The 27,533-nt window shown below is 52.6% G+C and overlaps 3 protein-coding genes across 3 annotated transcripts; 2 read left to right on the forward strand and 1 right to left on the reverse strand.

The window, feature by feature from the left end:
* Nucleotides 1-5,913: 5,913 nt before the first annotated feature.
* LOC115603004 (olfactory receptor 14A16-like) lies at nt 5,914-7,007 on the forward strand. The gene has a single exon (XM_030474512.1). The coding sequence runs from the start codon at nt 5,917-5,919 to the stop codon at nt 6,892-6,894; it is 978 nt and encodes a 325-aa protein (XP_030330372.1). The 5' UTR covers nt 5,914-5,916; the 3' UTR covers nt 6,895-7,007.
* A 6,669-nt stretch (nt 7,008-13,676) lies between these two features.
* LOC115603005 (olfactory receptor 14J1-like) lies at nt 13,677-14,588 on the forward strand (the record flags this gene model as incomplete). Its single annotated transcript, XM_030474513.1, has 1 exon — nt 13,677-14,588. A coding segment is annotated over exon 1 (909 nt), but the record flags the coding sequence as incomplete, so codon positions are not given.
* A 5,787-nt stretch (nt 14,589-20,375) lies between these two features.
* LOC115603002 (olfactory receptor 14J1-like) lies at nt 20,376-27,035 on the reverse strand. Its single transcript, XM_030474510.1, has 3 exons — nt 26,951-27,035; nt 22,936-23,456; nt 20,376-20,546 (listed from the first exon to the last, which is right to left on the reverse strand). Exons 1-3 carry the CDS (start codon nt 27,033-27,035, stop codon nt 20,376-20,378), a joined length of 777 nt encoding a protein of 258 aa, XP_030330370.1.
* Nucleotides 27,036-27,533: the final 498 nt, after the last annotated feature.

Here is a 27,533-nt window from a genome sequence, read left to right on the forward strand (position 1 = left end):
CAATGCTCCAAGTGAGGTCTCACGAGAGCAGAGTAGAGTGGCAGGATCACCTCCTTTAACCTGCTGGTCACGCTTCTTTTGATGTAGCCCAGGATACGGTTGGCTTTCTGGGCTGCAAGCGCACACTGAAGCCAGCTCATGTTAAGCTTCTCATCAACCAACACCCCCAAGTCCTTCTCTGCAGGGCTGCTCTGAATCTCTTCTCCGCCCAACCTGTAGCTGTGCCTGGGATTGCCCCGACCCAGGTGTTGGACCTTACACTTGGCTTGGTTAAACTTCATAAGGTTGGCATCGGCCCACCTCACAAGCGTGTCAAGGTCCCTCTGGATGGCATCCCTTCCCTCCAGCGTATCAACCGAACCACACAGCTTGGTGTCGTCGGCAAACTTGCTGAGGGCGCACTCAATCCCACTGTCCATGTCGCCGACAAAGATGTTGAACAGGACCGGTCCCAATACCAATCCCTGAGGGACACCACTTGTTAATGTTTTGCAACTGGACATTGAGCCGTTTACCACAACTCTTCGCGTGTGGCAGTCGAGCCAGTTCTTTATCCACTGAGTGGTCCATCTCTCAAATTGATGTCTCTCCAATTTAGAGACAAGGATGTCATGCGGGACAGTGTCGAATGCTTTGCACGAGTCCAGGGAGATGACGTCAACTGCTCTGCCGCTGTCCATCAGTTCCGTGGCTCCATCATAGAAGGCCACCAAATTGGTCAGGCAGGATTTCCCCTTAGTGAAGCCATGTTGGCTGTCACCAACCACCTCATCGTTTTTCATGTGCCTTAGCATGTTTTCCAGGAGAATCTGCTCCAAGATTTTGCCAGGCACAGAGGTGAGACTGACTGGTCTGTAGTTCCCCGGGTCTGCCGCCTTCCCCTTCTTGAAAATGGGAGTTATATTACCCTTCTTCCAGTCATCAGGAACTTCACCTGACTGCCACGATTTTTCGAATATGATGGACAGTAGTGTTGCGTGGAAAAGGGTAAAATAATTTGGCAGAAAATAAACCCCCTTGCTTTCCAGCTGATCCTCAGATATTAGAGGGGCTGGGTGCAGCTAGGCTTAGATTCTGAGTGATGCCCAATTTGCCACTATCAGTCCGGTCGCATTCAATATGTTGAATAATCACGATTCCGGATGCACTAATAGTGCACTGCACCTTCAGTCTAATCGTGCTCACGAGCTAGCACGGCCACACTGAGGGAGCTGGTCACATTCAGTGAGAGATTTACGATTAGCTACTTAAGCAGTGCAGTTTATTAAAGCAACAGATACAGGTTCTTGTGGATTGCCGGTGATAAATACACTGTCTGCAAAAGCACGTGCAAATAATAAGGTATCCAACCGTGCGACAAAGTTATGAATAATACAGCCTGGCTTTAAAGTATAAAAGTAAAAAGTAACTCTATATAGAGATTCCTAATTTTCCCGGGGAAGCACTGGATACAGTGCAAGTCTTACCCAAAGGCGTCCCTATGGGGGGGAAGAAAGGTCCAGCCCCTCGACCGGTCCCGGGAGTCGAGAGTAGTCAGCTGATGGGGTTTTCCTCGGCTCGTCCACGATGATGTCTTCCCTAAAGCCCCCCACTTTTTGGGTCATTTTTATAGTATTTTTCGCTTTCAAGGTGGAGCTTGAGTGACTCTAGTCATACATACCTTTATTGTTATTGGTGTAAATTTTCCTCGCTTCGCTTTTAAAGGTATATGCCACAAAAAATTCAAAGAGCATGCTCAAAGAGGGGTGATCTCACTTTGGAGGCGGGTAGCATTGGAGGTGGAGGTGTGTTTTCGTATTAAAATGCATTATAATGAAGCAAAGTTCACACAAAGGACAGCATTTTGTCAAAAGATGACAGACCGTTGGCTCAGGGCAGCAAGTATGCAGCTTATCAGTTTTAAGTACCACCTAGTTCCCATCTCTGCTGGTGTTGGGACAGAGTTTGGCCGCAGAATCTCTACTCTGCTCCATCCTCCGTCAAGCAATGTTGCCACGGGAACTGCTGTGGAGTGAATTCCTGGTGTTAGCGGAGAGAAGAACACATAACCACTCTAAGGAGGTTATATGTGGTGCTTTATTTCGAGGCCCCGGGAACCAGGGGTACCCACCCAAATCTGGTTCCAAAGACCGTCACAACATGCTTACAATTTATCCTGTAACGTATTACATATGCATCGCCTCTCCCAGTATGCTGATACATATTCATGGCTCATCCCCGCTTCGTATTATAATGAGTATAAAAGTCATTTCCATATGTTCTGCGCTTGCGCAGTGCCTCCTGGTGGTCGTGGGCAGGGGTCTCAGGATGAAGTAAGTAGTCTTCCTCAGATGAAGTAAGACGTCTTCCTCGCTATGTCCTTTTTACCTTTTAGAGTCCTGGATAAATCCCAACGATTGTGTTTGCGCCAGTATTCTTCTCTCTCTCCTTGACTGGTTCTTAGTATACAACTCTGTTTCTTAACACAATTAAAAGTTCTACTTGAATAATCTTTAAAGTACTGTTCCTTCCAAACCACTACCTTATAAGGATATCGCTTGAATAGTCTCATAAATCTATGTCCATATCCTAGGTACTAGGTCTCTCTGACCTAAAACACAAATCAACCAAATCAGTAAGGCTGAATGCTATATATGTATGTATTGACTAAAGTTTGATTAAACTTCTGTTAATCAAACATTATGATTTCTAACACTGGCATACCACGTGCAGCTGCAGCTTACCCTGAAAGTCTGTTTTTCCTTTATGTGTGAGCAATGCTACATTTTTAAATATAAGTTTAATTTCTAAATCATATTCAGTAATTATCCCACAAGTGGTTTAGCAACTTCATTCACCAGCTCCTTCAGGACCCATGGATGGATTTCATCAGGTCCCATGGACTTGCGCACGTTCAGGTTCTTAAGATGGTCTCAAACCTGATCTTCTCCTACGGCGGGCCTAAGGTCTTCATTTTCACAGTCCCTGCATCTGCTTTCCAAGACATGGGTGGTGTGGTCAGAGCATTTGCTAGTGAAGACCGAGGCAAAGAAGTCACTGAGAACCTCAGCCTTCTCCAAATCCATGGTAGCCAGTTCTCCCGTCTTCAGAGTGGACAAGCCCTGACCCCAAGGACCTGGTAAAGGAGATCCTTTCCCTCCTGCAGGGCTCAGGGCTCTGCCTGGGGTCAGTGGGAGTGTGTGGGTGCAACTTGGTAGTAGATTGTGTTCCTTTGCACACAAATCTGTGGTTTTCTGGGCATTTGGCAATGCCTGTGAATTCCCCACAACCTGTCTGGCTTCTTTAATAGCCCTGCTCACAGACCTCAATCACCTCAGATGTTCCACTTCCTTGCCTCAATCCTCTAGGTTGCCCCAAGACGCTCCAGATTGTTGCACCCTGTTGCTTTGTCTGGCCAGTGAATGCCAGGACAATTTCAGTTCCATAGGAACCTGCTCATTAACCTGGAGACTTCCTCAGGTGCTGACAAAAGACCTTTTCTGTTTCCCCTCCCTGATCAAGTAGTTTGTAACTGTGAGCACAATGTCCCTCTTACTGACTCCTCTGATCCTCAGTGACAAAAGCCAACCCAACCTGTTGCCTGTCACACAGAGGACCACAAGGCCAGACCTTGCATCTCTGATAGCAACTGATGGATGATACCTCTGAATGCTACAAGAATATTCCCAAAAATATTATCTTGTCTCTACATCTGCCTGCATGTGTCTTTGGCCTGTCTCTATTTCCTGCATGTAACTTTAACAAGCCCTGTAATGCCAAATGTCACCAGGGATTTGCATCTGGACACCCTCACTCCTGGCCCCCATCACTGTTAATGACCATGAGAGCTGAGACAAGGAGATCACATGTAGGTGCCTTTTTAATGAAGACCTGACCAGAGGCAGGAGGAATCCCACCTCCTGTGGGTTTGTGGTGAGCCTGGGAGGGAGCTGAGTCGCCTTCCAGCCCCAGGGCTACAGTCCCAGGAGGAGATGCCTCAACTAAGCAGGCTGAATCCCTTCCTTCAGCAGGGGTAAGGGAGATCCCTGCCTGTCCTGGTCTGCCTCTCCTGTCTAATGATGGGACAAGAAACAGGCTGCCCACAGAAGTGGTTGGGTCACCACCCCTGGAGGTATTTAAAAGACATATAGATGTGGCACTTGTGGACATGCCTTAGTGGTGAACTTGACAGTGTTGCCTTAATGGCTGAACTTGATCTTAAGGGTCTTTTCCAACATAAATTATTCTATAATTCTAAGAAAAGCTGTTGTTCAGACCAAACTCTGTCTCTTAGCAGAGAAATGACGCTGCAGAAATAAGTTTCTCTCCCAGCTGAGGGTGGAAAAACTAGTGATGACTTCAGCCTGTTTCACAGCAAGCTCCCCTAGGGCCCAAGGAGCCCTGGAGAGAGCCCAGAGGGGCAGAGGCAGTGCCACCTTGGGCTGCGCCTCTGCTGCTGAGCTGGATCAGGCTCCTGGGACACAGAGAGATGCTGGCAAGCGGGCAGCGCTGCAGAGAGACAGCTCTGGGCAGGAGCAGGGCTGGGGCACTGCCTGCAGGCACCGAGGGCAGACCTGCGAGCCTCAGAGAGCTTCAAGGCACTTGGCAGTGGAGGATGCTGAGAGCTGCCTGCAGGAGAAACCTTCCCAGCCCTGTGCGTGGTAAGGCTCTGGGTGCAGGGCAATGCAGCTGCAGTTCCTGGAGGGGTCTCCTCAAGCTGCTGCCTGGGACGGTGCATGGGATCTGTGAGGAGGACTCTCTTAGTTTCTGTGTGTAGATAAGCAGGAGGATGTGCTGCAGAGCAGGGCTTCCCTGTGCACCATGCGAGGGCCAGGAGAAGCCAGGTCCCTTGTCCCGGGGCTGGCTGCAGGGTGTGAATGTGGGTGTGCAGCCAGGGGTGCCCAGTGCTGTCCTTGCGAGCAGGGTCCCTGCACCCCAGGGGCTGTGTGCCAGGGCAGTGACTCTGCCGCCTGCCAGGGTCAGCACTCAGCCTGCCCGGGAGCTCCCCACGGCACTGGGGGAGAAGCTGGGGGGGAAGGAACAAACCCTGGCAGGGAAGGAAAAGTGTTCTTGTGTACTGGATAGGGTTCTGTGTGGGTTAGGGCTGCCCACACCTCCACATCACGATATTTGAAGAGGGTACTTCTGAAAGACACCAAGGCAGAGTTTGCCTTAGAAGGAGGAATTCTCAGCTTTGATGTTTTTACTGATTGGGCAAGTAGGAGCTGGGAATTTACTTCTCTGCTTTGGAGAAGGCACCGAGAGTCTTGTGAGGACTTGTCTGAGCTGCTCCTGAGCCCCTGCACAGGCAGAGATACCCCTGGGCAGAGCCCTGCTGCCGGCAGGGGTGTGCAGGGCAGAGCTGAGCACACAGCCCATGGCATGGGCTCTGGGAGCACTGAGAGGGAGCAGAGCTGGGCACAGAGCAGCAGCTCCTGGCAGGGACAGCTCCAGGCAGCAGAGCCATGGGCAGGGAGTGGGGGGAAAGTGCAGCCCAGGCCTGGGGAGGGTGCCTTCAGGCAGCTCTCTTGGTGTCTGGCACTGGAGGTGGCTGCTGGCCATGCTCTGCTGGGCAAGGAGCTGACTGTCTCTCTAGAAAGTGCAGGGCAGCTGATGGACTCTGCTGCAATATGGAGTAGGCACTAACCCACAGACAGTTGAGCCCTTGTGTCTGTCCCACGCTGAGACTCTTCACAGTTGTCTTCAAAACATTAGAAATTTTATACCTAAAAAAGTCACTTGTCAGCTGTGACACTGGGAAAAGAAACAAACCAACAACCTCAGAGACAATCATGACCAAGTCACGCTGAGCCTGTCCTCTGCAGCCCGAAAGTGTTCAGTTGTGTGTAAATTGAACTTTGTATCTGACATCCCTCCTGTCCTAACCTGTCACCGCCTTTTCCTCCTGTGACAGTGCCCCAAGCCCAGAGGCAGCAGATGGCCAACGGCAGCTCCATCACCCACTTCCTCCTCCTGCCATTCGCAGACACGCGGGAGCTGCAGCTCTGGCACTTCTGGCTCTTCCTGGGCATCTCCCTGGCTGCGCTCCTGGGCAATGGCCTCATCATCACCAGCACAGCCTGCGACCAGCACCTCCACACCCCCATGTACTTCTTCCTGCTCAACCTCTCCCTCCTGGACCTGGGCACCATCTCCACCACTGTCCCCAAATCCATGGCCAATTCCCTCTGGAACACCAGGGCCATCTCCTATCTGGGATGTGCTGCACAGGTCTTTTTCTTTGTCTTCTTGTTCACAGCAGAGTTTTATCTTCTCACTGTCATGTCTTATGACCGCTATGTGGCCATCTGCAAGCCCCTGCACTACGGGACCCTCCTGGGCAGCAGAGCTTGTGTCCACATGGCAGCAGCTGCCTGGGGCACTGGGTTTCTCTATGCTCTGCTGCACACAGCCAATACATTTTCACTACCCCTCTGCCGAGGCAATGCTGTGGAGCAGTTCTTCTGTGAAATCCCTCAGATCCTCAAGCTCTCCTGCTCACATTCCTATCTCAGGGAAGTTGGGCTTCTTGTGGTTAGTGCCCTGAGCGCTTTTGGCTGTTTTGTTTTCATTGTGGGGTCCTATGTGCAGATCTTCCAGGCCGTACTGAGGATCCCCTCTGAGCAGGGACGCCACAAAGCCTTTTCCACATGCCTCCCTCACCTGGCCGTGGTCTCCCTGCTTGTTAGCACTGGCATCTTTGCCTACCTGAAGCCCCCCACCATCTCCTCCCCATCCCTGGATCTGGTGGTGTCAGTGCTGTACTCGGTGGTGCCTCCAGCAGTGAACCCCCTCATCTACAGCCTGAGGAACCAGGAGCTCAGGGATGCTGTGAGGAAGCTGGTGACTGGATGTGTTTCAGCAGCCACACGCTGCCTGCTTTCCTCTGCAAAGGGCTCCCAGTGTAGGTCATGACAGGCCAAGTCTGTCTTTCCTGCTTTACATTTGTTTTCCTTTTTCCTCTTGTGATGTTGTTGTCTTCAAAGACATGTCAGTATTCATCCCCTGCTATGTCCGTGTCTGCCCATCTTGTCCAACCCACAGACTTTGTAGCAATGGGAGTCTCGTATTTAAGGGAAATAAATGATCCTGCAGCAACTTTGTTCTCTGTGATATGTCCTCACATAGCAGGAATGAAGGGGGAATGAAATCAGCTTTCTGGCTGCTCCAGCTCTGGGATGGCTGCTCTGTGCCTGGAGCAGAAAGAGCTCTTGAGGAGCCCAAGGGCTGGGGCTGTTGTGCTGTTGTGGGGAGATGGGATGTCAGGGGGGACTGCACACCTCTCAGGGTGTCCTGAGCAGGAGACCAGGGGACACAGGGTGCCTCCTTTCCCTTTTGCCCTCCATGTTCACTCCTCTGCGGGGCTGGCTTCTCGCTGACCCCCAGGAGCTGCTGTGCCCTGCACAGGGGCTGAGGCTGTGTGCTACTGCCCACAGCACCCTGCTGTGGGGCCAGCCCCAAGTGGGCTGTGCTGGGGAGAGGGCATTGGCGCTGCAGAGCGGGCAGGGGAGGTGGGAGAGCTTGGAGGGAGCTGAGCTGGGAGGTATCTGGGAGAGAACAACATCAGTGTCTGTGTCATACTGCATGAGCATGCAGGCTGAGGGCTCACACCAGGGCATTGTGGTGCAGAGCCAGGGCTTGTGGAAGGGATCGCAGACATGCAGGTGCAGGACAGAGGAGGCTGGCCTGTGCCCTTGGTGGCAGGAGCAGACCAGGGAGGTGGCCCAGGTCCGTTGTCACCACCCGGCCATTGGCCATCTCTAATTGGTCATTGCCAGCCCTGGCTGCTCACCCCAGGTTAATGAGTGAGTTTCACTGTGAGGCCACCTCTGTGCTCCTGCTGGGCTCAGTGCCTGTGTCAGGGCAATGGCCAGCCCTGCCCAGCCTCTCTCCTGGCCAGAGCCTGGCAGACCTGGAGCAGGGCTGTCTGTGAAGCCCCACAGGGGACGTGGGCTCTGCAGGAGCTTGGAGAGGCTGCCCCACAGGAAGGCCATGGGAAGACAAAGCACCAAGGAATGCTGTGGGCATCCTGACTGTTCCCCACCCTGAATGCACTCTCTGAAGGCACTGACAGGGGCCATGAAGCAGCTGCCAAGGGGTGACAGCAGCACAGGTACAGACAACAGGTTTATGTGCATTGCCTTTGTGTGCAGGTGTGACTTTGGGAAAGGCAAAGCTCACTGGGAGCTGGTGCCTGCACGACAAAACAAGAGCAAAGAGAAGAGCTTCAGGACTTGAGGAGGAAAATGCAGGGCTGCTGCTGGGTGAGGAGGTGACCTAAGAAGCAGCAGACACCCGTGGGGCTGAGGGACTCAACGTCTGCTTTGCATTTATGGAAAAGGTCTTGCAGACCTCTGTGCTCAATGAAGGGGCTCCAGGAGGAGGAGAGCACATATTGGCAGGAGCCCCAGGAAATCCCAGAGGGACAAATGCCTGTTTCTGCCCCTGCAGGGGACTCACCTGCACTGGCATAGGCTGGGGCTGCCTGGCTGGGAGCAGCCCATGGCAAAGGTCTGGGTGGGCAGGAGCTGGACAGGAGGCAGCGTGTGCCCTGGCAGCAAGGGAGGACAGCAGCATCCCGGGCTGTACGACCAGGAGCACGGCAGGAGAACAAGGGAAGGGATGCTCTGGAATACTCCATCCAGCTTTCAGATCCCCAATCCAGGAACGCTATTGGCAAGCAGGAGTGGGTTTAGCAAGGGGCCCTCAGGACAGGCAGGGACTGGAGCACGTAGCCTGTGGGGAGAGGCTGGGGGAGCTGGGCTTGTCCAGCCCGGAGAAGGGAAGGCTGATGGGACCTGAGATCTTGGGAAGGCTGTCGGAGGCTGGCTGCCTGTACCGGCAAGGAGGACATGGAGAATCCAGAGCCAGGCTCCTTACCATGGTGCCTGGTGGGAGGACAAAAGGCAATGAGGGATAGTGACAGAGGAGAGGTTGAGCCAGGACATAAGGAAACCTTGTTCTCATAGGCTGAGGCAAGTGCTGCATCAGGTCACCCAGAGAGGCTGTGCAGTCTCTGACCTTGGGGTTTTCCAACTCAGACTGAATCAAGTCTTGAACCACTTGCTCTGACCATGTTTCTGACAGGTTGGACTTGAGACCTCCTGAGGTCCCTTCCAGCCTCTGTTCTCCTATGATCCTACAGTGATGGGCTTACGAAGGGCCACAAAGATGCTCCAAGGGCTGGAGCACGTCTCTGATGAAGACAGGCTGAGAGAGCTGGGGGTGTTCAGCCTGGAAAAGAGAAGGCTCCAGGATGATCTTACTAAGCCCATTCCTAAACATGGCCTACAAGAAATCTGGAGAGGGGCTTTTTACAAGGGTGTGCAATGACAGAAAAAGGGGGAATGGCTTTAAGCTGAAAGAGGCAGGATTTAGATCAGACTTTAGGAAGGAATTCTTCCCTTTGAGGGTGGTGGGACACTGGCACAGGGTGCCCAGAGAAGCTGTGGCTGCCCCATCCCTGGCACTGTTCAAGGCCAGGTTGGACACAGGGGCTTGGAGCAACCTGCTCTAGTGGAAGGTGTCCTTGCCCATGGCAGGGGGTTAACACTAGAAGAGCATTTTGCATGTGAATGAGCCCTGTGGTGCCAAATTCCTGAACAGCAGGTCCTGAGAGAATGAACAAGCCACTCAAGAAACAGAAGGCACAAGAAAACCTCACGTTTCTGAGGTCGCTGGAGGCCCCACTGTCCATGGAGGCCCTTTTGGTTTTTTATCTTCAGAGCGGCCAAGCCCTGACCTCCAGGACCTGGTAAAGGAGATCCTTTCCCCCCTGCAGCGAGCAGGGATCTGCCCAGGGTCAGTGAGAGTGTGTGGTTATAACTTGGTGGTAGATTGTGTTGCTTTGCACACAAAGCTGTGGTTTTCTGGGCATTTGGCAATGCCTGTGAATTCCCCACAACCCGTCTGGCTTCTTTCATTGCCCTTTTCACAGCCCTCAATCACCTCAGATGTTGCAGTTACTTGCCTGCATTCTCAAGGTTGTGCCAAGACCCTCCAGACTGTTATACCCTGTTGCTTTGCCTGGCCAGGGAATGTTGGGGCAATTCCAGTTCCATAGGAACCTGCTCATTAACCTGGAGACTTCCTCAGGGGCTGACAAAAGACCTTTTCTGTTTCCCCTCCCTGATCAAGTAGTTTGTAACTGTGAGCACAATGTCCCTCTTATCGACTCCTCTGATCCTCAGTGACAAAAGCGAACCCAAACTGTTGCCTGTCACATAGAAGACCTCCAGAAATCCAAGCTTCCCCTTCATGCAGGGGGCATCCACCCTCCTCATCCTTCTTCCCCCGATGCTACACCTCCTGGGGTTCCAGCCATCTAAAGGGACATGAGATTATCTGTACAATTCTCCCCTTACAGAGCTAGATCTAAGGAACAGCATTTTAAATGATGCCTACCAGAGTCCGGGGCCTTTCTTCCTGGGACAAGAACAGACCAGCACGTCCTGAGGAAAAACATTCTCTCAGCACCTTGGATGCTGCCCTGTTGGTCCCATGGACTGGTAAGGGTGTAGTTTGCAAAGTAACCCCTGGCTTGATCCCCATCCAGTGCTGGTTGTTCCCCTTTCCCATCCAGAGTCCTGCCTCAAAGCACAAAGGCCTGGGAGACCTTGCTGCTGGGAACTGAGGCAAAGAGGAGATAGGCTATCTGAGATCTACCTGCATGTACTCTTGCTTTACTTAGTAGTGGTCCTGTGTTATCTGGTTTCTTCTTTCACTGTTCCTGAAGTAGCAGCAGCTCATCTTGTTGCCCTTGAGTTCCTGTTTGAGTTGGACTGAGTTTTGCTATTACCCATCGCTGTGCTTGGAGGATGCTGTCTCTGAAGGCCAAATGGACCCAGGCACACAGTTAAAATACTTGGGCTGTTCCTTGGCTGAATCATCTAGGGAGTGAGTAGGGACCCTGCAGTGATGTACTTTTTGTGTTCACTCAATGCCTGCAGCTAATGTGTGGAAGAAAGGCCAGATTTTGTATCACTGATAGCAACTGATGGCTGATGCCTCTGAGTGCTACAAGGATATTCCCAAAGATATTGTCCTGTCTCTAAATCAGCCTGCACATATCTTTGACCTGTCTCTATTATCTGCATGTAACTTTGACCAGTCACGTAATGCAAAAGTTACCAGAGATTTGCATCTGGACATCTCACTCCTGGCCCCCATCACTGTTAATGACCATGAGAGCTGAGACAAGGAGCTCACATGTAGGTGCCTTTTTAATGAAGACCTGACCAGAGGCAGGAGGAATCCCACCTCCTGTGGGTTTGTGGTGAGCCTGGGAGGGAGCTGAGTCCCCTTCCAGCCCCAGGGCTACAGTCCCAGGAGGAGATGCCTCAACTAAGCAGGCTGAATCCCTTCCTTCAGCAGGGGTAAGGGAGATCCCTGCCTGTCCTGGTCTGCCTGTCCTGTCTAATGATGGGAGAAGAAACAGGCTGCCCACAGAAGTGGTTGGGTCACCACCCCTGGAGGTATTTAAAGACATGTAGATGTGGCACTTGTGGACATGCCTTAGTGGTGAACTTGACAGTGTTATCTTAATGATCGCACTTGATCTTAAGGATAGTTTCCAACCTAGGTGATTTTATATTTCTAAGAAAAGCTGTTGTTCAGACCAAACTCTGTCTCTCAGTAGAGAAATGACACTGCAGAAATAAGTGTGTCTCCCAGCTGAGGGAGGGAACACCAGCGCTTGCTTCAGGCTCTTTCCCATGGCGTTCCCCTGGAGCCCCAGGGAGCCCTGGAGGGAGCCCAGAGGGGCAGAGGCAGAGCCACCTTGGGCTGGGCCTCTGCTGCTGAGCTGGGCCGGGCTCCTGGGACACAGAGAGATGCTGGCAAGCGGGCAGCGCTGCAGAGAGACAGCTCTGGCCAGGAGCAGGGCTGGGGCACTGCCTGCAGGCACCGAGGGCAGACCTGCGAGCCTCAGAGAGCTTAAAGGCACTTGGCAGGGGAGGATGCTGAGAGCTGCCTGCAGGAGGAACCTTCCCAGCCCTGTGCGTGGTAAGGCTCTGGGTGCAGGGCAATGCAGCTGCAGTTCCTGAAGGGATCTCCTCAAGCTGCTGCCTGGGACAGTCCCTGGGATCTGTGAGGAGGACTCTCTTAGTTTCTGTGTGTAGATAAGGAGGAGGGTGTGCTCTGGAGGAGGATGTGCTGCAGAGCAGGGCTTCCCTCTGCACCATGTGAGGGACAGGAGAAGGCAGGTCCCTTGTTCCGGGGCTGGCTGCAGGGTGTGAATGTGGGTGTGCAGCCAGGGGTGCCCAGCGCTGTCCTTGCGAGCAGGGTCTCTGCCCCCCAGGGGCTGTGTGCCAGGGCAGGGACTCTGCCGCCTGCCAGGGTCAGCACTCAGCCTGCCCGGGAGCTCCCCATGGCACGGAGGGAGAAGCTGGACAGAAGGATTGACCCCAGCAGGGCAGCCAACGGGCACTGCTGCTATAGAGAGGGTGCTGTGTGGGTCATGGCTGCTCAGAGCTTCAAGTCACTGCAGGAGTCTCCTGGGGAGCTTATCAGGAAGCACAGCAAGGCAGGGGCTACCTGAAAGGGAAGGATCCTGTTCTATCAGTTTCTGCTCTGATTTTTTTGGGTAGGGAATTTAAAATAAAAATTAATGTCTTGATTTAGAACATAGCAGTGAAATTCAAAATCCTTTTCTGAATAATCCATAGACTATGAGAAATCAACACACCATTGTATAGAGTCAGCATCAGTCACTTTTGCAGCCTCACCAGGGTTAGTGTGAGGTTCCCATCAGAGCCTGCCCAGGCAGAGATGCCCCTGGGCAGAGCCCTGCTGCCGGGAGGGGTGTGCAGGGCAGAGCTGAGCACACAGCCCATGGCATGGGCTCTGGGAGCACTGAGAGGGAGCAGAGCTGGGCACAGAGCAGCAGCTCCTGGCAGGGACAGCTCCAGGCAGCAGAGCCATGGGCAGGGAGTGGGGGGAAAGCGCAGCCCAGGCGTGGGGAGGGTGCGTTCAGGCAGCTCTCTTGGTGTCTGGCACTGGAGGTGGCTGCTGGCCACACTCTGCTGGGCACAGTCCTTTGCTTCTCCCCATGAGAGTTCATGATCTGCCCTTTGAAACCATGCTCCCCTGCTCTCAGCAGAGGACAGATGTCTCTGGGGGGTTTTAAGATCACTTCGTGTATGAAGTCCTCTTACAGGCAGTGCAAGTGTAAGCACAGGGCAAATGGGAAAGGACTAATGGACACTGCAGCTCTCCTGGCTCTGCACTAAGGTACAAAGAGCTGAGACCTTTTGCCTGTTTCAATACTCTTCAGGTTTTCAGTCATACAAAGAAGGATTTTACCCCTAGAAAGAAGCCTCAGCATTGTTATGCTAGTCAATAAAGAACACAGTCAAAATGATTCTAAGGCCATGCTGAGCCTCTCTTGTGCAGTCCAGACTCACCTGAGTCATGAGTGCAAGTACTGAACTTTACAGTTAAGGTGAGTTTCCTCTGACATCCCTTGTGAACATCAGAGCTGGACAAAGCACTGCTTCAGAGCAAAGCTGACTCCATGGCAGCACATGGGCAGAGGTCCTGCTCCTCACAGCACACTCAGCCAGCACAAACCAGAGAAACGGAAATGCATTTCAGATGGGGGGATTTCTATGAGAAATGCAGTGGGTTTGCTCAGAGGAGCCTGTTGTGATTTTTCCCTGTCCTTTCCTTGTTTGAATAGGCCCCATGTCCAGAGGCAGCAGATGTCCAACGGCAGCTCCATCACCCACTTCCTCCTCCTGCCATTCGCAGACACGCGGGAGCTGCAGCTCTGGCACTTCTGGCTCTTCCTGGGCATCTCCCTGGCTGCGCTCCTGGGCAACGGCCTCATCATCACCAGCACAGCCTGGGACCAGCACCTCCACACCCCCATGTACTTCTTCCTGCTCAACCTCTCCCTCCTGGACCTGGGCTGCATCCCCATCACTGTCCCCAAATCCATGGCCAATTCCCTCTGGGATACCAGGGCCATCTCCGACACAGGTTGTGCTGCCCAGGCCTTTTTCTTTCTCTTGTTTATAATAGCTGAGTTTGCCCTTCTCACCGTCATGTCCTATGACGGCTATGTGGCCATTTGCAAGCCCCTGCACTATGGGACCCTCCTGGGCAGCAGAGCTTGTGTCCACATGGCAGCAGCTGCCTGGGGCACTGGGTTTCTCAATGCTCTGCTGCACACAGCCAATACATTTTCACTACCCCTCTGCCAGGGCAATGCTGTGGAGCAGTTCTCTGAAATCCCCCAGATCCTCAAGCTCTCCTGCTCACATTCCTGCCTCAGGGAAGTTGGGCTTCTTGTGGTTAGTGCCTGTTTATCATGTGGGTGTTTTGTTTTCATTGTGGGTTCCTATGTGCAGATCTTCAGGGCTGTGCTGAGGATCCCCTCTGAGCAGGGACGCCACAAAGCCTTTTCCACGTGCCTCCTTCACCTTGTCGTGGTCTCCCTGCTTCTCAGCACTACAGCATTTACGTACCTAAAGCCCCCCTCCCTCTCCTCCTCATCCCTGGACCTGGCCATGGCAGTGCTGTACTCGGTGGTGCCTCCAGCAGTGAATCCCCTCATCTACAGCCTGAGGAACCAGGAGCTCAGGGATGCTGTGAGGAAGCTGGTGACTGGCTGTGTTTCAGCAGCCATACACTGCCTGCTTTCCTCTGCAAACGGCTCCCAGTGTAGGTCATGACAGGCCAAGTCTGTCTTTCCTGCTTTACAGTTGTTTTCCTCTTTCAAATTGTGATGTTCTTGTCTTCATAAAAATGTCAGTTTTCATCCCCTCCCACTTAAGTATCCATGCACCTTTTGTGACCCACAGAGTTTGTGTCAGTGGGGGTCTCTCATTGTATTTGAGTAAAATAAATGATCCTGCAGCAACTTCTTCTCTGTGAGATGTCCTCACATGGCAGGAATGAAGGGGAATGAAATCAGCTTTCTGGCTGCTCCAGCTCTGGGATGGCTGCTCTGTGCCTGGAGCAGTCAGAGCTCTTGAGGAGCCCTAGGACCAGGGCTGTTGTGCTGGTGTGGGGAGATGGGATGGCATGGGGGGGCTGCAGAGCTCTCAGGGTGTCCTGGGGAGGAGAGCAGGGGACACAGGTGTCCCTGCAGGGGACTCACCTGCACTGGCACAGGCTGGGGCTGCCTGGCTGGGAGCACCCCATGGCAAAGGTCTGGGTGGGCAGGAGCTGGACAGGAGGCAGCGTGTGCCCTGGCAGCAAGGGAGGACAGCAGCATCCCGGGCTGTATGACCAGGAGCACGGCAGGAGAACAAGGGAAGGGATGCTCTGGAATACTCCATCCAGGTTTCAGATCCCCAATGCAGGAAAGATATTGGCAAGCAGGAGTGGGTTTAGCAATGGGCCCTCAGGACAGGCATGGACTGGAGCACGTTGCCTGTGGGGAGATGCTGGGGGTGCTGGGCTTGTCCAACCCGGAGAAGGGAAGGCTGATGGGGGCCTGAGATCTTGGGAAGGGAAGGCTGCCAGGGACTGGCTGCCTGTACCAGCAAGGAGAACATGGAGAATCCAGAGCCAGGCTCCTCAGCATGGTGCCTGGTGGGAGTGTCCTGGGTTCAGCTATAGCAGTCATTTTTCTCCTTCTTAGTAGCTGGTGCAGTGCTGTGTTTTTTAACTTTCAGCCTGGGAACAACGCTGATAACACCGATGTTTTTAGTTGTTGCTAAGTAATGTTTATTCCAACCAAGGACTTTCTCAGTCTCATGCTTTGCCAGGGAGGAGGGGAAGCCGGGAGGAAGCAGAGACAGGACACCTGACCCAAACTAGCCAAAGGGGTATTCCATACCACAGCACGTCATGCCCAGTATATAAACCAGGGAGAGTTACCCAGAAGGCCCAGATCACTGCTCGGGTCGGGCTGGGTATCGGTCGGCGGGTGGTGAGCAATTGTATCCTCTCCCCTTGTTATTTCACTAATCGTTATTATCATTGGTGGTAGCAGTAGTGGTTTGTATTATACCTTAGTTGCGGGACTGCTCTTATCTCAACCCGTGGGAGTTACATTCTTCCCATTTTCCTCCCCATCCCTCCGGGAGCGGGGGGAGGAAGAAGGGGGGGGGGAAGTGAGCGAGCGGCTGTGTGGTTCTGAGTTACCGGCTGGGCTCAAACCACGACAGGGAGGACAAAAGGCAATGGGGGATAGTGACAGAGGAGAGGTTCAGCCAGGACATAAGGAAACCTTGTTCCCATAGGCTGAGGCAAGTGCTGCATCAGGTCACCCAGGGAGGCTGTGCAGTCTCTGGCCTTGGGGTTTTCCAACTGGGATTGAATCAAGCCTTGAACCACTTGCTTTGACCCTGTTTCTGACAGGTTGGACTTGAGACCTCCTGGGGTTCCTTCCAGCCTCTCTTCTCCTATGATCCTACAGTGATGGGGTTATGAAGGGCCACAAAGATGCTCCAAGGGCTGGAGCACGTCTCCAATGAAGACAGGCTGAGAGAGCTGGGGGTGTTCAGCCTGGAGAAGAGAAGGCTCCAGGAGACATCTTAGCTGTCTTCCTATACCTAAACAGGGCCTACAAGAAATCTGGAGAGGGGCTTTTTGCAAGGGTGTGCAGTGACAGAACAAGGGGGAATGGCTTTAAACTGAAAGAGGGGGGATTTACATCAGACATTAGGAAGAATTTTTTCACTATGAGGGTGGTGGGACACTGGCACAGGGTGCCCAGAGAACCTGTGGCTGCCCCATCCCTGGCAGTGTTCAAGGCCAGGTTGGATGGGGCGTGGGGCAACCTGCTCTAGTGGAAGGTGTCCCTGCCTGTGGCAGGGGTTGGAGCTGGATGAGCTTTAAGGTCTCTTCCAACCCAAACCATTCTATGATTCCATTCTATGATGTTGGGCCCTATTGCTAACATGACCAGAGCAAATGTTGATGGAGAATGAATCCTCCTGTGCTGTAGGTGACCATCTAAACCAACACCTAAAACCAGTGAAGAGAGGTCGACACCTCAGTGTGACTCGCTCTGTGCAAACTGAGGAGTCGTGGGCAGGGAAGGGTTTGGGGCACGTGGCTCTGTGCAGGACACAAATGATCTTGTTTCAATGCCTGGAGGCCCATCACACGTCAGTTAATGGCTATGGACATGAAAGTCTATCTGCAAACATAAAAGCACGTTTCCATCAGCTCAATCACTTGAGCACTTTTAAGAAATGCCAGTGTTTTCCCACCAGGACAGAATGGGAATTTCCAGGAAGTGCACAAACGGCAAGAGAAGAAATCTTGATCTTCCCCTGTATTTGTACTACGATCGCTGTCTCTTCCTCGTCATGACGTTTTTCCCACCTCTCCTGATCAAATGGCCATGCTTAAGGACATCTTTCCAGCAGACTATCTGAACACATGCCCTTCCCATTGCTCTCAGATTTCCTCCTCCACTTGCTCTTTGGTCATTCAGATCCTCTCAACTCTCTGGTTTCTGCTTTGAGCTGCAGGGAGTTAGAATCTTGCCCCTTTTTTCAGAAGTCTGATTAACCCTTTGGTCAACACCTTAATTGTGTTTATGTCTCTCCTTTCTTATCTCTTATCTCAGTTGAAAACTGTTCTATGGAAATCCCTTGAGCAAGGTGGATCACGTCAGATGCTGCTTGCACTTGACATAAAGCCGAGGAGTTGTGTAACTTGTGTTTGTGGGCACTGCAGAGAAAGCTTCTCTGTGGCTGGTGCAGCCCAGTTCCCCAAGGAAAGCAGGAGGGAGCTGGTGTAAAGGAGCTGCCCCATCCAGCTGCAGAGCTCAGGGGAGGAGCCGCATGTGAGGAAAAGCGCTGCGAGTCGCAGGGGCCGCTGAGGGCACAGTCCCCGCCCCCCCCGGAACACGCTGTGGCCGGTGGTGGGGATCGGGCGGGCGGAGGCAGGTCCCGGCGCTGCCACATTTGTTTGTTCTGTGGGTTTTGGGGGTTTCGTTGTTTTTGGGTTTCCCGTGTCCATCTGCCGACACCCCCCACATCCTGCCCCAAGACATGTCTCTGGCTGGCGGGGGGGACCGGTCGGAGGCGGCGGCCCGGCGCTGCCCTGCGCTCACAGCTGGTTTGGTGTTGGTTTGGTGGGATGGGTTGGTTTGTTGGGGTTTTTTTTTTTGTTTGTTTTTTGTTTTGTTTTGTTTTGTTTTGCTTTTTGGTGGGGATTTTGGGGTTTTGGGTTTTCTTTTTTTCAATTTCCCCTCGTTCCCCTGGGACACCCTCTCCCTGGCGGGGGGGTTTGACCGGGCAGAGGTGGCAGCCCCCGGCAGGAGATCGGGGTTGTGCGGTGTGGGTTTTGGTTACGGGGTTAGCGGGGGCGGGACGGGACAGGACTGTGTGTGCACAGCGGAGCATGTGCTTTGGGGGTCGAGGTTGTTCCCCCGCATTGTCACATCACTCGCCCTCGTTCCCTGTCATTGAGGCTGGTTTTCGTTGACATTGAAATACGGCAGCCGATGCGGCTGGGGTTCTGCAGCCGCCGCAGCCACCACCCACCCCCCTCGGTGCACACACACACAAAAACACACATGCACATGCACATGCACACACACGCACACACACGCATGCACATACACACACACGAATGCACACACACTTGCGTACACACACGCACGTGCACACGCACGCACAGACATGAACACACGCGCATGCATGCACACTGTCACGTCCCGGTGGACGGTACAAACAGGATTCAGATCTCATGGGGTGAAATTCAGACACAAACGAGGTCAAATGTCTGAATAATGCAATTTATTATCTAAAACTATTGTAAAAAAAAATAAAAAATAAAAGAATAAAAGAGAGAAGGAAAAGTGGAAGAGTAGGAAAACAAAGGGTAGAAGGAGATTTGCACAATGAAAGCGAAAGAGTCAAGTAGTTAAGTTACCACCACAGAGTCGTACGGCGTCCCGTCATCCAGATCGGTGGGAGAAGTCTTCCAGACAGCCGGTGGTCGTGTGGTCCTTTATACCATATTGTGTCCGGATGTCGATCAGAGAGCTGTTGTCCCAGCATTGTGCGACAACTGCAACCAGCCATGGGCTGCACCCATGAATCGCGCATTTCAGCAGGTTTTTGTCTACTGCCCATACACCTTGTTCCTGCAACGACGTTCCCGTCCGCATTTTGGTTCCTGCAAGGATGTTCCCATCCGCTTTTTGTTTCTTGCCAGGATGTTCCAGCCCACTTGTCAGAACTGAAACATCCCAGCCTCCTCCCTGTGCAAGGGCATGCTGCTGAATCAACAGAGCCAAATCCACCAGTTGTTTCAGAGAGCAATGAAGTCTCTTTCTGAGGGGTAAACGGTCTCGCCACACCCGCTACAGTTCACAGCTCACAGAGAGCAATGGTTGAGACAAATACCTGTTTTAGATGTCAGTCCTACACCCTCTGCACACGTCTGGGGGGTCCCATGACCTCACTGAGGGTGACCCCACTTTTTGGGTGACCCCATTTATATATAAGGTAACCCCCAATTAATGGGGTGCCCCTTAGTTTTGGGGTGCCCATTTTGGGAGTGTTCCTCAGTTACGGTGTGCCTCTCACTTATGGCTTGCACCCATTTTCAGGTGCCCCCAATTTCCCTCATTCTGGGAGTACCCCTACATTTGCCTCCCCATTTTTGCCTCTTGCTCAATTTTGGGGCAGTTCCAGTGCTTACCAATGGAAAGTAGGACCCAGCAACAGCTCCTGTCCTGGCACTGTTGCTGTGGGAGCACAGGGGCTCCCGCGGGCATTGCTGCAGTCAGGATTCCGCAGGGGGGGGCCAGAGCCCACCAGCTCCTTCCCACCTCCCACAATGCCCAGTGGGCTTCTGGGCTGTGCCTGCGCCTGCCAGGGCCTTTGTCACCTTCCAGAATGCATTGCCAGAGCCCAGCAGAGCACTGGAGCCTTCCGCAATGCCCGGCACTGGCCTGGCCTTTACCAGAGCCCACGGGGACCCCACCTGCCTTCCGCAATGCCCGGTGGGCTTCCGCACACATTGCCGGAGCCAGGCAGGTCCCCTTGTGCTGAGCTCCCAGGGACAGCACCAGCAGCTGCACTGCCCAGGGGCTGCTCCTGCCCTCACACCTTCTCAGCACCTCTCACACCAGCAGCTCCTGCACACACAAGGCTCCTGCTTCGCCCCCAGCACCTCTGCAGCCAGAGCTGAGCTCCAAGCACATGAACAAGCCCAGGGCCTCCTCCTCACCTCTCCCCTGCTCCTCCAGCTGGGATGGCACCAGCACATCTCCTGACAGCTTCTCCTCCCTTTAGAGCACGCACCCACAACGTGTTTCAAGCAAACACTAAAGTAGGATTGAAAAGTCAAAGAACACGTACCTGGATGCGCAGGGCAGCCAGGGGAGATGCAGCCTCCCCAGGGAGGGGTCTCCTCTGCACTGGTTCCTGCAGGGCTCTCGCTCCTTAAATAGCCCACACTCACCATGGGGGCCCCCGTCACAATGGGCGTCTCCACAGCGACCGCCACGGCTTTGTGATGGCAGCAGCATCGTGCCCATGGCCACTGGGCACCCAGGGGTGCTCTGGGAGTCGCCGCAGTGGGACCAGCCTCTGCCCAGCTGGCTCGGGGAGGTCCCTCACGGGCTGCTCTTCCTCAGTGCCTTTCCTCTGGAGGTGGAGCATGCGAGGGGTCACAGCTCAACCTGGGCAATGGAGCAGGACATCACGTCCACCTATGAGAAGTGGAGAGTGACCAACATTTGTACATCAGAGCATCATGGAATCTTAGACTGGTTTGGGGTGGAAGTGCCGGGACCTGCCTCCGCCCGCCCGGTCCTCATCACCAGCCAGAGCGTTTTCCAGAGGGTGCAGAGACTGTGCCCTCAGCGGCCCCTGCGACTTGCAGCACTGTTCTTCACATGCGACTCCTCCCCTGAGCTCTGCAGCTGGATGGGGCAGCTCCTTTACACCAGCTCCCTCCTGCTTTCCTTGGGGAACTGGGCTGCACCAGCCACAGAGAAGCTTTCTCTGCAGTGCCCACAAACACAAGTTACACACCATATAATCTAATAAACTTTAAACCTTCTCATCTCTATGATGAGTCCAAGCAGCATCTAACGTGATCCCCCTTTCACAAGGAACTTGGTAGAACAGTTTCAAAATTATTGTCATGAAAGGAGAGACATAAATACAATTAAGGTGTTGAACAAAGTGTTAATCAGACTTCTGAAAAAAGGGGCAAGATTCTAATTCCCTGCAGCTCAAAGCAGAAACCAGAGAGTTGAGAGGATCTGAATGACCGAAGAGCAAGTGGAGGAGGAAACCTGAGAGCAATGGGAAGGGCACATGTCCAGATAGTCTGCTGGAAAGATGTCCTTAGACATGGCCATTTCATCAGGAGAGGTGGAAAAGCGTTAATGATGAGGGTGGTGAAATTATAGACAGAGTAGGGGTAATACAAGTACAGGGTAAGTTCAAGATTTCTTCTCCTGTCATTAATACACTGCCTGGAAATTCTCATTCTGTCATGGTGGGAAAACATTGCCAGGTCGTGAATGTACTCAAGTGATTGAGTTGTTGAAAATGTGCTTGTACATTTGTGTGTGTCCTTTCATTTTCATGGCCGTTAACTGACATCTGACAGGCCTACAGGCATTAAAACAACATCATTTGTGTCCTGCACAGAGCCGCGTGCCCCAAACCCTTCTCTGCCCAGGACTCCTCAGTCTTTGCACAGAGCAAGTTGCTGAAGTTTCAGCCTTTCTTTGCTGGTGAAGGTGTCAGTTGAGATGGTCACCTACAGCTCTGGAGAATTCATGATCCATCAACATCTGCTTTGCTCCAGTTAGCAATAGGGCCCAACATCATCACAGGACCTTAAGAGAACTGAGACTGGATGGGACCTCAGGAGGTCTCAAGTCCAACCTGTCATTAACAGGGTCAGAGCAAGTGGCTCAAGGCTTGATTCAGTCTGAACTGGAAATCCCCAAGGCCAGAAGCTGCACAGCCTCTCTGAGTGATCTGGTGCAGCACTTGGCCTATGGGAAAAAGTTTTTCTCTATGTTCTGGTTGAACCTGTTCTCTTTCAGCTTTACCCACCACCTTTTGTTCTCCCACCATGCACCACGGTGAATAGCCTGGCTCTGTGTTCTCCCTGATATACTCGTTGTTACTGGCAGGGTGTGATGAGGTCCCTGTCAGCCTTCCCTTCTCTGGGATGGACAAGCCCAGCTCCACCAGCCTCTCCCCACAGGCAATGTGCTCCAGTCCCTGCCTGTCCTGAGGGCCCGTTGCTAAACCCACTCCTGCTTGCCAATAGCATTCCTGGATTGGGGATCTGAAACCTGGATGGAGTATTCCAGAGCATCCCTTCCCTTGTTCTCCTGCCGTGCTCCTGGTCATACAGCCCGGGATGCTGCTGTCCTCCCTTGCTGCCAGGGCACACGCTGCCTCCTGTCCAGCTCCTGCCCACCCAGACCCTTCCCATGGGCTGCTCCCAGCCAGGCAGCCCCAGCCTGTGCCAGTGCAGGTGAGTCCCCTGCAGGGACACCTGTGTCCCCTGCTCTCCTCCCCAGGACACCCTGAGAGCTCTGCAGCCCCCCCATGCCATCCCATCTCCCCACACCAGCACAACAGGCCTTGGGCTCCTCAAGAGCTCTGACTGCACCAGGCACAGAGCAGCCATCCCAGAGCTGGAGCAGCCAAAAAGCTGTGAGTACATATCACAGAGAAGAAGTTGCTGCAGGATCATTTCTTTCCCCTAAATACAATGAGAGACCACATACTGACACAAAGTCTGTGGGTCAGACAAGGTGCATGGATACTTAAGTGGGAGGGGACGAAAACTGACATTTCTGTGAAGACAGGAACATCATTAATTGAAACAGGAAAACAACTGTAAAGCAGGAAAGACAGACTTGGCCTGTCATGACCTACACTGGGTGCCCTTTACAGAGGAAAGCAGGCAGTGTACGGCTGCTGAAACACAGCCAGTCACCAGCTTCCTCACAGCATCCCTGAGCTCCTGGTTCCTCAGGCTGTAGATGAGGGGGTTCACTGCTGGAGGCACCACCGAGTAAGGCACTGACACCACCAGATTCAGGGATGGGGAGGAAGAGGAGGGGGGCCTCAGGGAGGCAAATGCTGCAGTGCTGGTGAACAGTGAGACCACGGCCAGGTGAGGGAGGCACGTGGAAAAGGCTTTGTGGCGTCCCTGCTCAGAGGGGATCCTCAGCACGGCCCTGAAGATCTGCACATAGGACCCCACAATGAAAACAAAACAGCCAAGTGCTAAACAGGCACCAACCACAAGACGACCAACTTCTCTGAGGTAGGAATGTGAGCAGGAGAGCTTGAGGATCTGGGGGATTTCACAGAAGAACTGCTCCACAGCATTGCCAAGGCAGAGGGGTAGTGAAAATGTATTGGCTGTGTGCAACAGAGCATAGAGAAACCCAGTGCCCCAGGCAGCTGCTGCCATGTGGACACAAGCTCTGCTGCCCAGGAGGGTCCCGTAGTGCAGGGGCTTGCAGATGGCCACGTAGCGGTCGCAGGACATGACAGTGTGAAGAAAATTCTCTGTAAGAGTAAGACAAACAGAAATACTTACTTATTGCCAGATCAGGACAGGCAGGGATCTCCTTTACCTCTGCTGAAGGAACCAGGATGAACTGCTGCAACTTCAAGAATAGTTAAAGAAGAAACAAGATAACACAGAACCACTACTAAATAAAGCAAGAGTACATGCAAGCAGATCTCAGATAGCCTATCTCCTCTTGGCCTCAGTTGCCACCAGCAAGGTCTCCCAGGCCTTTGTGCTTTGAGGCAGGACTCTGGATGGGAAAAGGAACAACCAGCGCTGGATGGAGATCAAGCCAGGGGTTACTTTGCAAACTGCACCCTTGCCAGTCCATGGGAGCAACGGGGATGCATCCAAGGTGCTGGGAGAATTATTTACCCCAGGATGTGCTGGTCTGTTCTTGTCCCAGGAAAAAAGGCACTGGACTCTGAGAGGCATCATTTAAAATGCTGTTCCTTTGACCTAGCACTATAAGGGGAGAATTGTACACATAATCTCATGTCCCTTTGGTGGCTGGTACCCCAGGAGTGGTAGTATAGGGAGAAGAAGGATGAGGAGCGTGGATGCCCCTGTATGAAGGGAAGCTTGGGTTTATGGCGGCCCTCCGTTTTACAGCAACAAGTTTGTCACCCCACCCACCTGAATCCCCCCAATCCCTGTGAGGAAAGCCTTGAGAGCTTCTTAACTCTTCAGTTAGTTACTAGTGGCAATGAGCAGTGTGTAGGGAGGTGAGAGAGGGTGGAGGGAAGTCAGCAAGAAGCAAGGGGATGGTTCAGGGCTTTAACAAATCCTTACAAGCAGGACTGAGCCCAGCAATGGAGAGCAGTTGATGTCTGTAGGTGGAGGAGAGGTAGATGTCCCTTGGAGTGTGGCTGTAGACCCTGGACAAACCAGAGGTTCTCTGAGAAGTTTCCCTCATGAGGACATGCCTCAGCGTGGCACATGGGGAATGCCCACTGCTGGGGGTGCCTGAACACTGCTCATCATGCCCCATGAGCCAACCTGTCTCCCTCTCCTGCACCACCCAAACTTGCCTGGAATGCAGGAACCATCCCTGAGCCTGGAGAATGCAGGAACCTCCTGGAGTGAGGTGTCGCTGCTGCAGGGGAAGTGCAAAGGCTCTGAGAGACACTTGTGTATGCGGGCAGAGAGCGGGATGTGCGCAGCATAGAGGGTGCTACAGGCAGGAAGCTGTCCCAGACGAGGTGCCCTGTCCCCAGAGCATGAGGGACCTTGCACCCAAGGACACCACCTTTCCTTTTGGCTCTTGCCAAGAAGTTCTCAATCCACACCATTGGCTTTTTCTATTGCTGTCCCATGGTACTTAGATCTCTATATTGATGGCATCACCCATTCCTCTAGAAGACTCCTTTAGGTGGCCTTGCTGAAGGATATTCACTCCACTTGCTGAACTGACACTATAGTTGCAGCCTACAACTACTTGAAGAGGGGTTTCAGAGATGATGGAGGTTTTCTGGCTAGTGGAAAGAGAAGGAAACCTCTACAAAGTGCAACTGCAAGGGTTCAGACTGGATGTGAGGAAAGAGAAATGTCACTCCAAAGGTAGACTTGTGGTGCAAGAGGTCACCCAGAGGGAGTCTGGATCAGCCTATGGCTTTGTGTTTCAAGGAACAGACAGTGGTATGTGGAGAGATGTGACTGAAGGTGTAGAAATGCCAGGTGAGAGCTAGGTGGGAAAGCAAGATGGGTGTCAACAGCCTGAAGGGAAAGAGGTGCAGGCATGGGCCGGTGGAGGACAGCCTGCAGCAGAGATGCCTGAGGATTCTGGCAAGGCTGAAAGGCCCAAAAGAACAAAAGGTCTCTGTCCCCTGGCCTATGGCAGTTGCCTCTTTCATGAAGGCCTATGAGGAGAACTTTCATTCTCAGGATTTCAGGCTCTACTTCTCCAAGGGCTGTGCTCAGGGCTTGGCCTTTCTGCTTCACCAAACAGACCAAGGGTTTTCTCACCATCAGACACCTGCATTTTGCCTTTGTCTCTTGTAATCACAGCCTCCAGTTACTTGCTTTAACAAGTCCCTGGGGAGGCTTTGTCAGTAACAGTCCTCAGCATGGCCCATTAATGCTGAGGAGTCTTGGGGCTTTGTTTCTAACTTGGACTTCTTGAGAGATTTCTTCAGGTACAGAGGTACCTGACATTCATGGACTCAGCCAATGGTGCTCATTAAAATCCTGACAAAAACCATGTGGTTTTTGTCAAGTCTTCCATATTGTCTTCCAGGGAATTGGGGAGGTTTCTGAGTGCAGGAAGATTACCAAGAGCATCTGAAAAAAGTTATTTGAATGGGTTTAATTTATTACTTTTCAGTTTAAAAATTTCTATTCCATTGCCATTGATGCTGAGTGTCTCTTCCAGAGGCCTGGACAGGCAGGGAAAGCAGTCCTTAAGGTCCAGCGTTGCACTGAGCACCTCGCTCCTCACCTCCCCACCCAACATCGCTCTCATCGTCCACCTGGGACTTGCGTTACTTCTCCTCACATCCCACTTCTCCACTGAAGCTCGCGGCTGGATGGTGCAGCTCCTGTGCACCAGCTTCCAGCCTGGCTGCCTTAGAGACCTGCCTGCACATGGGCACAGCAGGATTGTTCCTCTGGGCAAGCAAAGCAAAGGAAAGCAGGACAAAGTGTCCAACACTGTAAAATACACTCGGGCACCATGTGCCTGGTACAGGCAGCTCTTCATGGGGTCACGTTCCTCCACAGGGATAATCTCATGGGAAATGGTTTAGAGACACAGGTAGATACAAAGAGGTAGCTGTGAGCATGATTGAAGAGATGTCCAAGGAGGCAATGAGACCACAGAAAGACTTGTAAGCCTTTCCTGCCTGAAGCTCAAAGCAGCAGCTTAGGGGAGAGGACTCTGAATGAACAAAGAGTGGGGGGAGGAGACAACTGGAGAGGACTGGACAGGGCCTTTGTCTAGACAGCCTGCTGAAAAGAAGGCTTGAGAGCTGGTCATTGTGACCTTGGCAGGGGAAAATCTATGAAAGATGAGAGGAATGAAGCATGTGGTGTCACAGGCAGGACAGTGGCCACAAAGCCTTTTCCGCGTGCCTCCCTCACCTGGCCATGCTCTTCCTGTTTATCAGCACTGGCACATTTACCTGCCTGAACCCCCTCTCCATCTTCTCCCCATCCCTGGATCTGGTCATGTCAATTCTGTACTCTGTGATGCCTCCAGCAGTGAACCCCCTCATCTACAGCGTGAGGAACAGGGAGCTCAAAGAAGCATTGAAGACACTGCTTCAGTGGGTCTACCTTCAGCAGCAGTAAGCTGCCTGTCTGTACTCACGGGCTGTTCCCAGCTTTTCCCAGGACAGGCTTGTACTTTATTTGTTGTTCATCTGTCAGGGTCGTGTTCGTACAGGAATGTTTGTATTCGAATCTCAAGTGTTGTAATTCTAGTGTGACAAATAGGCCTTTAGTAAACATGTGATTAAGAAAAGATACATCAGCAATTACCTAAATACGTTACCATCATCCAGATCCGCAGTTGCTGGGGAGCCTCTGTTGCAGCGAGGATTTGGGGAACCTTTCCTGGCAATTGGGAAGTTGTACATGGTGCGTCCACCCATAGAGGAGGTCTCCAAAGTCGCTGCAAGAGAGTCCAGATTTTGCAGACCCAAATTAGCAAGTCAGAATGACTTACATATTCTTTTGTGTGGAAATGTCTGGTGGTACACCCCCCCCAACAAACCGAGACCAGGGCTTGGCCAGAGCCCGGGGCGCGGTTGGTCTGTTTCCTAAAATACTTTGCAGACAATTGCACAAGATCCTTGCAGACAGTTGCACAGAATCCTCACAAGAGCCATCAGACCTACAGTACCCATTTTAGTATTAAAACAGCTAGCATAGGTGGTTTGTTGAGTCTATATGTAAGGTTTATCTATTCATCAGCATCAGCGGTTTATCGTTATGTCTTAATATTATGTCAACTAGTACAAAGGGCAGTGATCATAAAATGTACAGGATTCATCTGTAAGTCAACTCTGGCTTAGGCCTGTTGTTCAGGCCCTAGCACTTAAATCGGTCCTTTGACTTATAGATGAATCATGGCT

The sequence above is a fragment of the Strigops habroptila genome, unplaced genomic scaffold (assembly GCF_004027225.2).
Source record: "Strigops habroptila isolate Jane unplaced genomic scaffold, bStrHab1.2.pri NW_022045599.1_ctg1, whole genome shotgun sequence".
Taxonomy (NCBI): Eukaryota; Metazoa; Chordata; class Aves; order Psittaciformes; family Psittacidae; genus Strigops; species Strigops habroptila.

What these genes read in the sequence shown, in the direction of transcription:
- LOC115603004 (XM_030474512.1), top strand. Translation starts at nt 5,917, where the DNA reads ATGGCCAACGGCAGCTCCATCACCCACTTCCTCCTCCTGCCATTCGCA.
- LOC115603002 (XM_030474510.1), bottom strand. Translation starts at nt 27,035, where the DNA reads ATGTACAACTTCCCAATTGCCAGGAAAGGTTCCCCAAATCCTCGCTGC. An exon ending in AACTGCGGATCTGGATGATG is followed by an intron (nt 23,457 to 26,950) that starts GTAACGTATTTA and finishes TTACTCTTACAG; the next exon opens with AGAATTTTCTTCACACTGTC. An exon ending in ACTCGGTGGTGCCTCCAGCA is followed by an intron (nt 20,547 to 22,935) that starts GTGAACCCCCTC and finishes CTCCACCTCCAG; the next exon opens with AGGAAAGGCACTGAGGAAGA.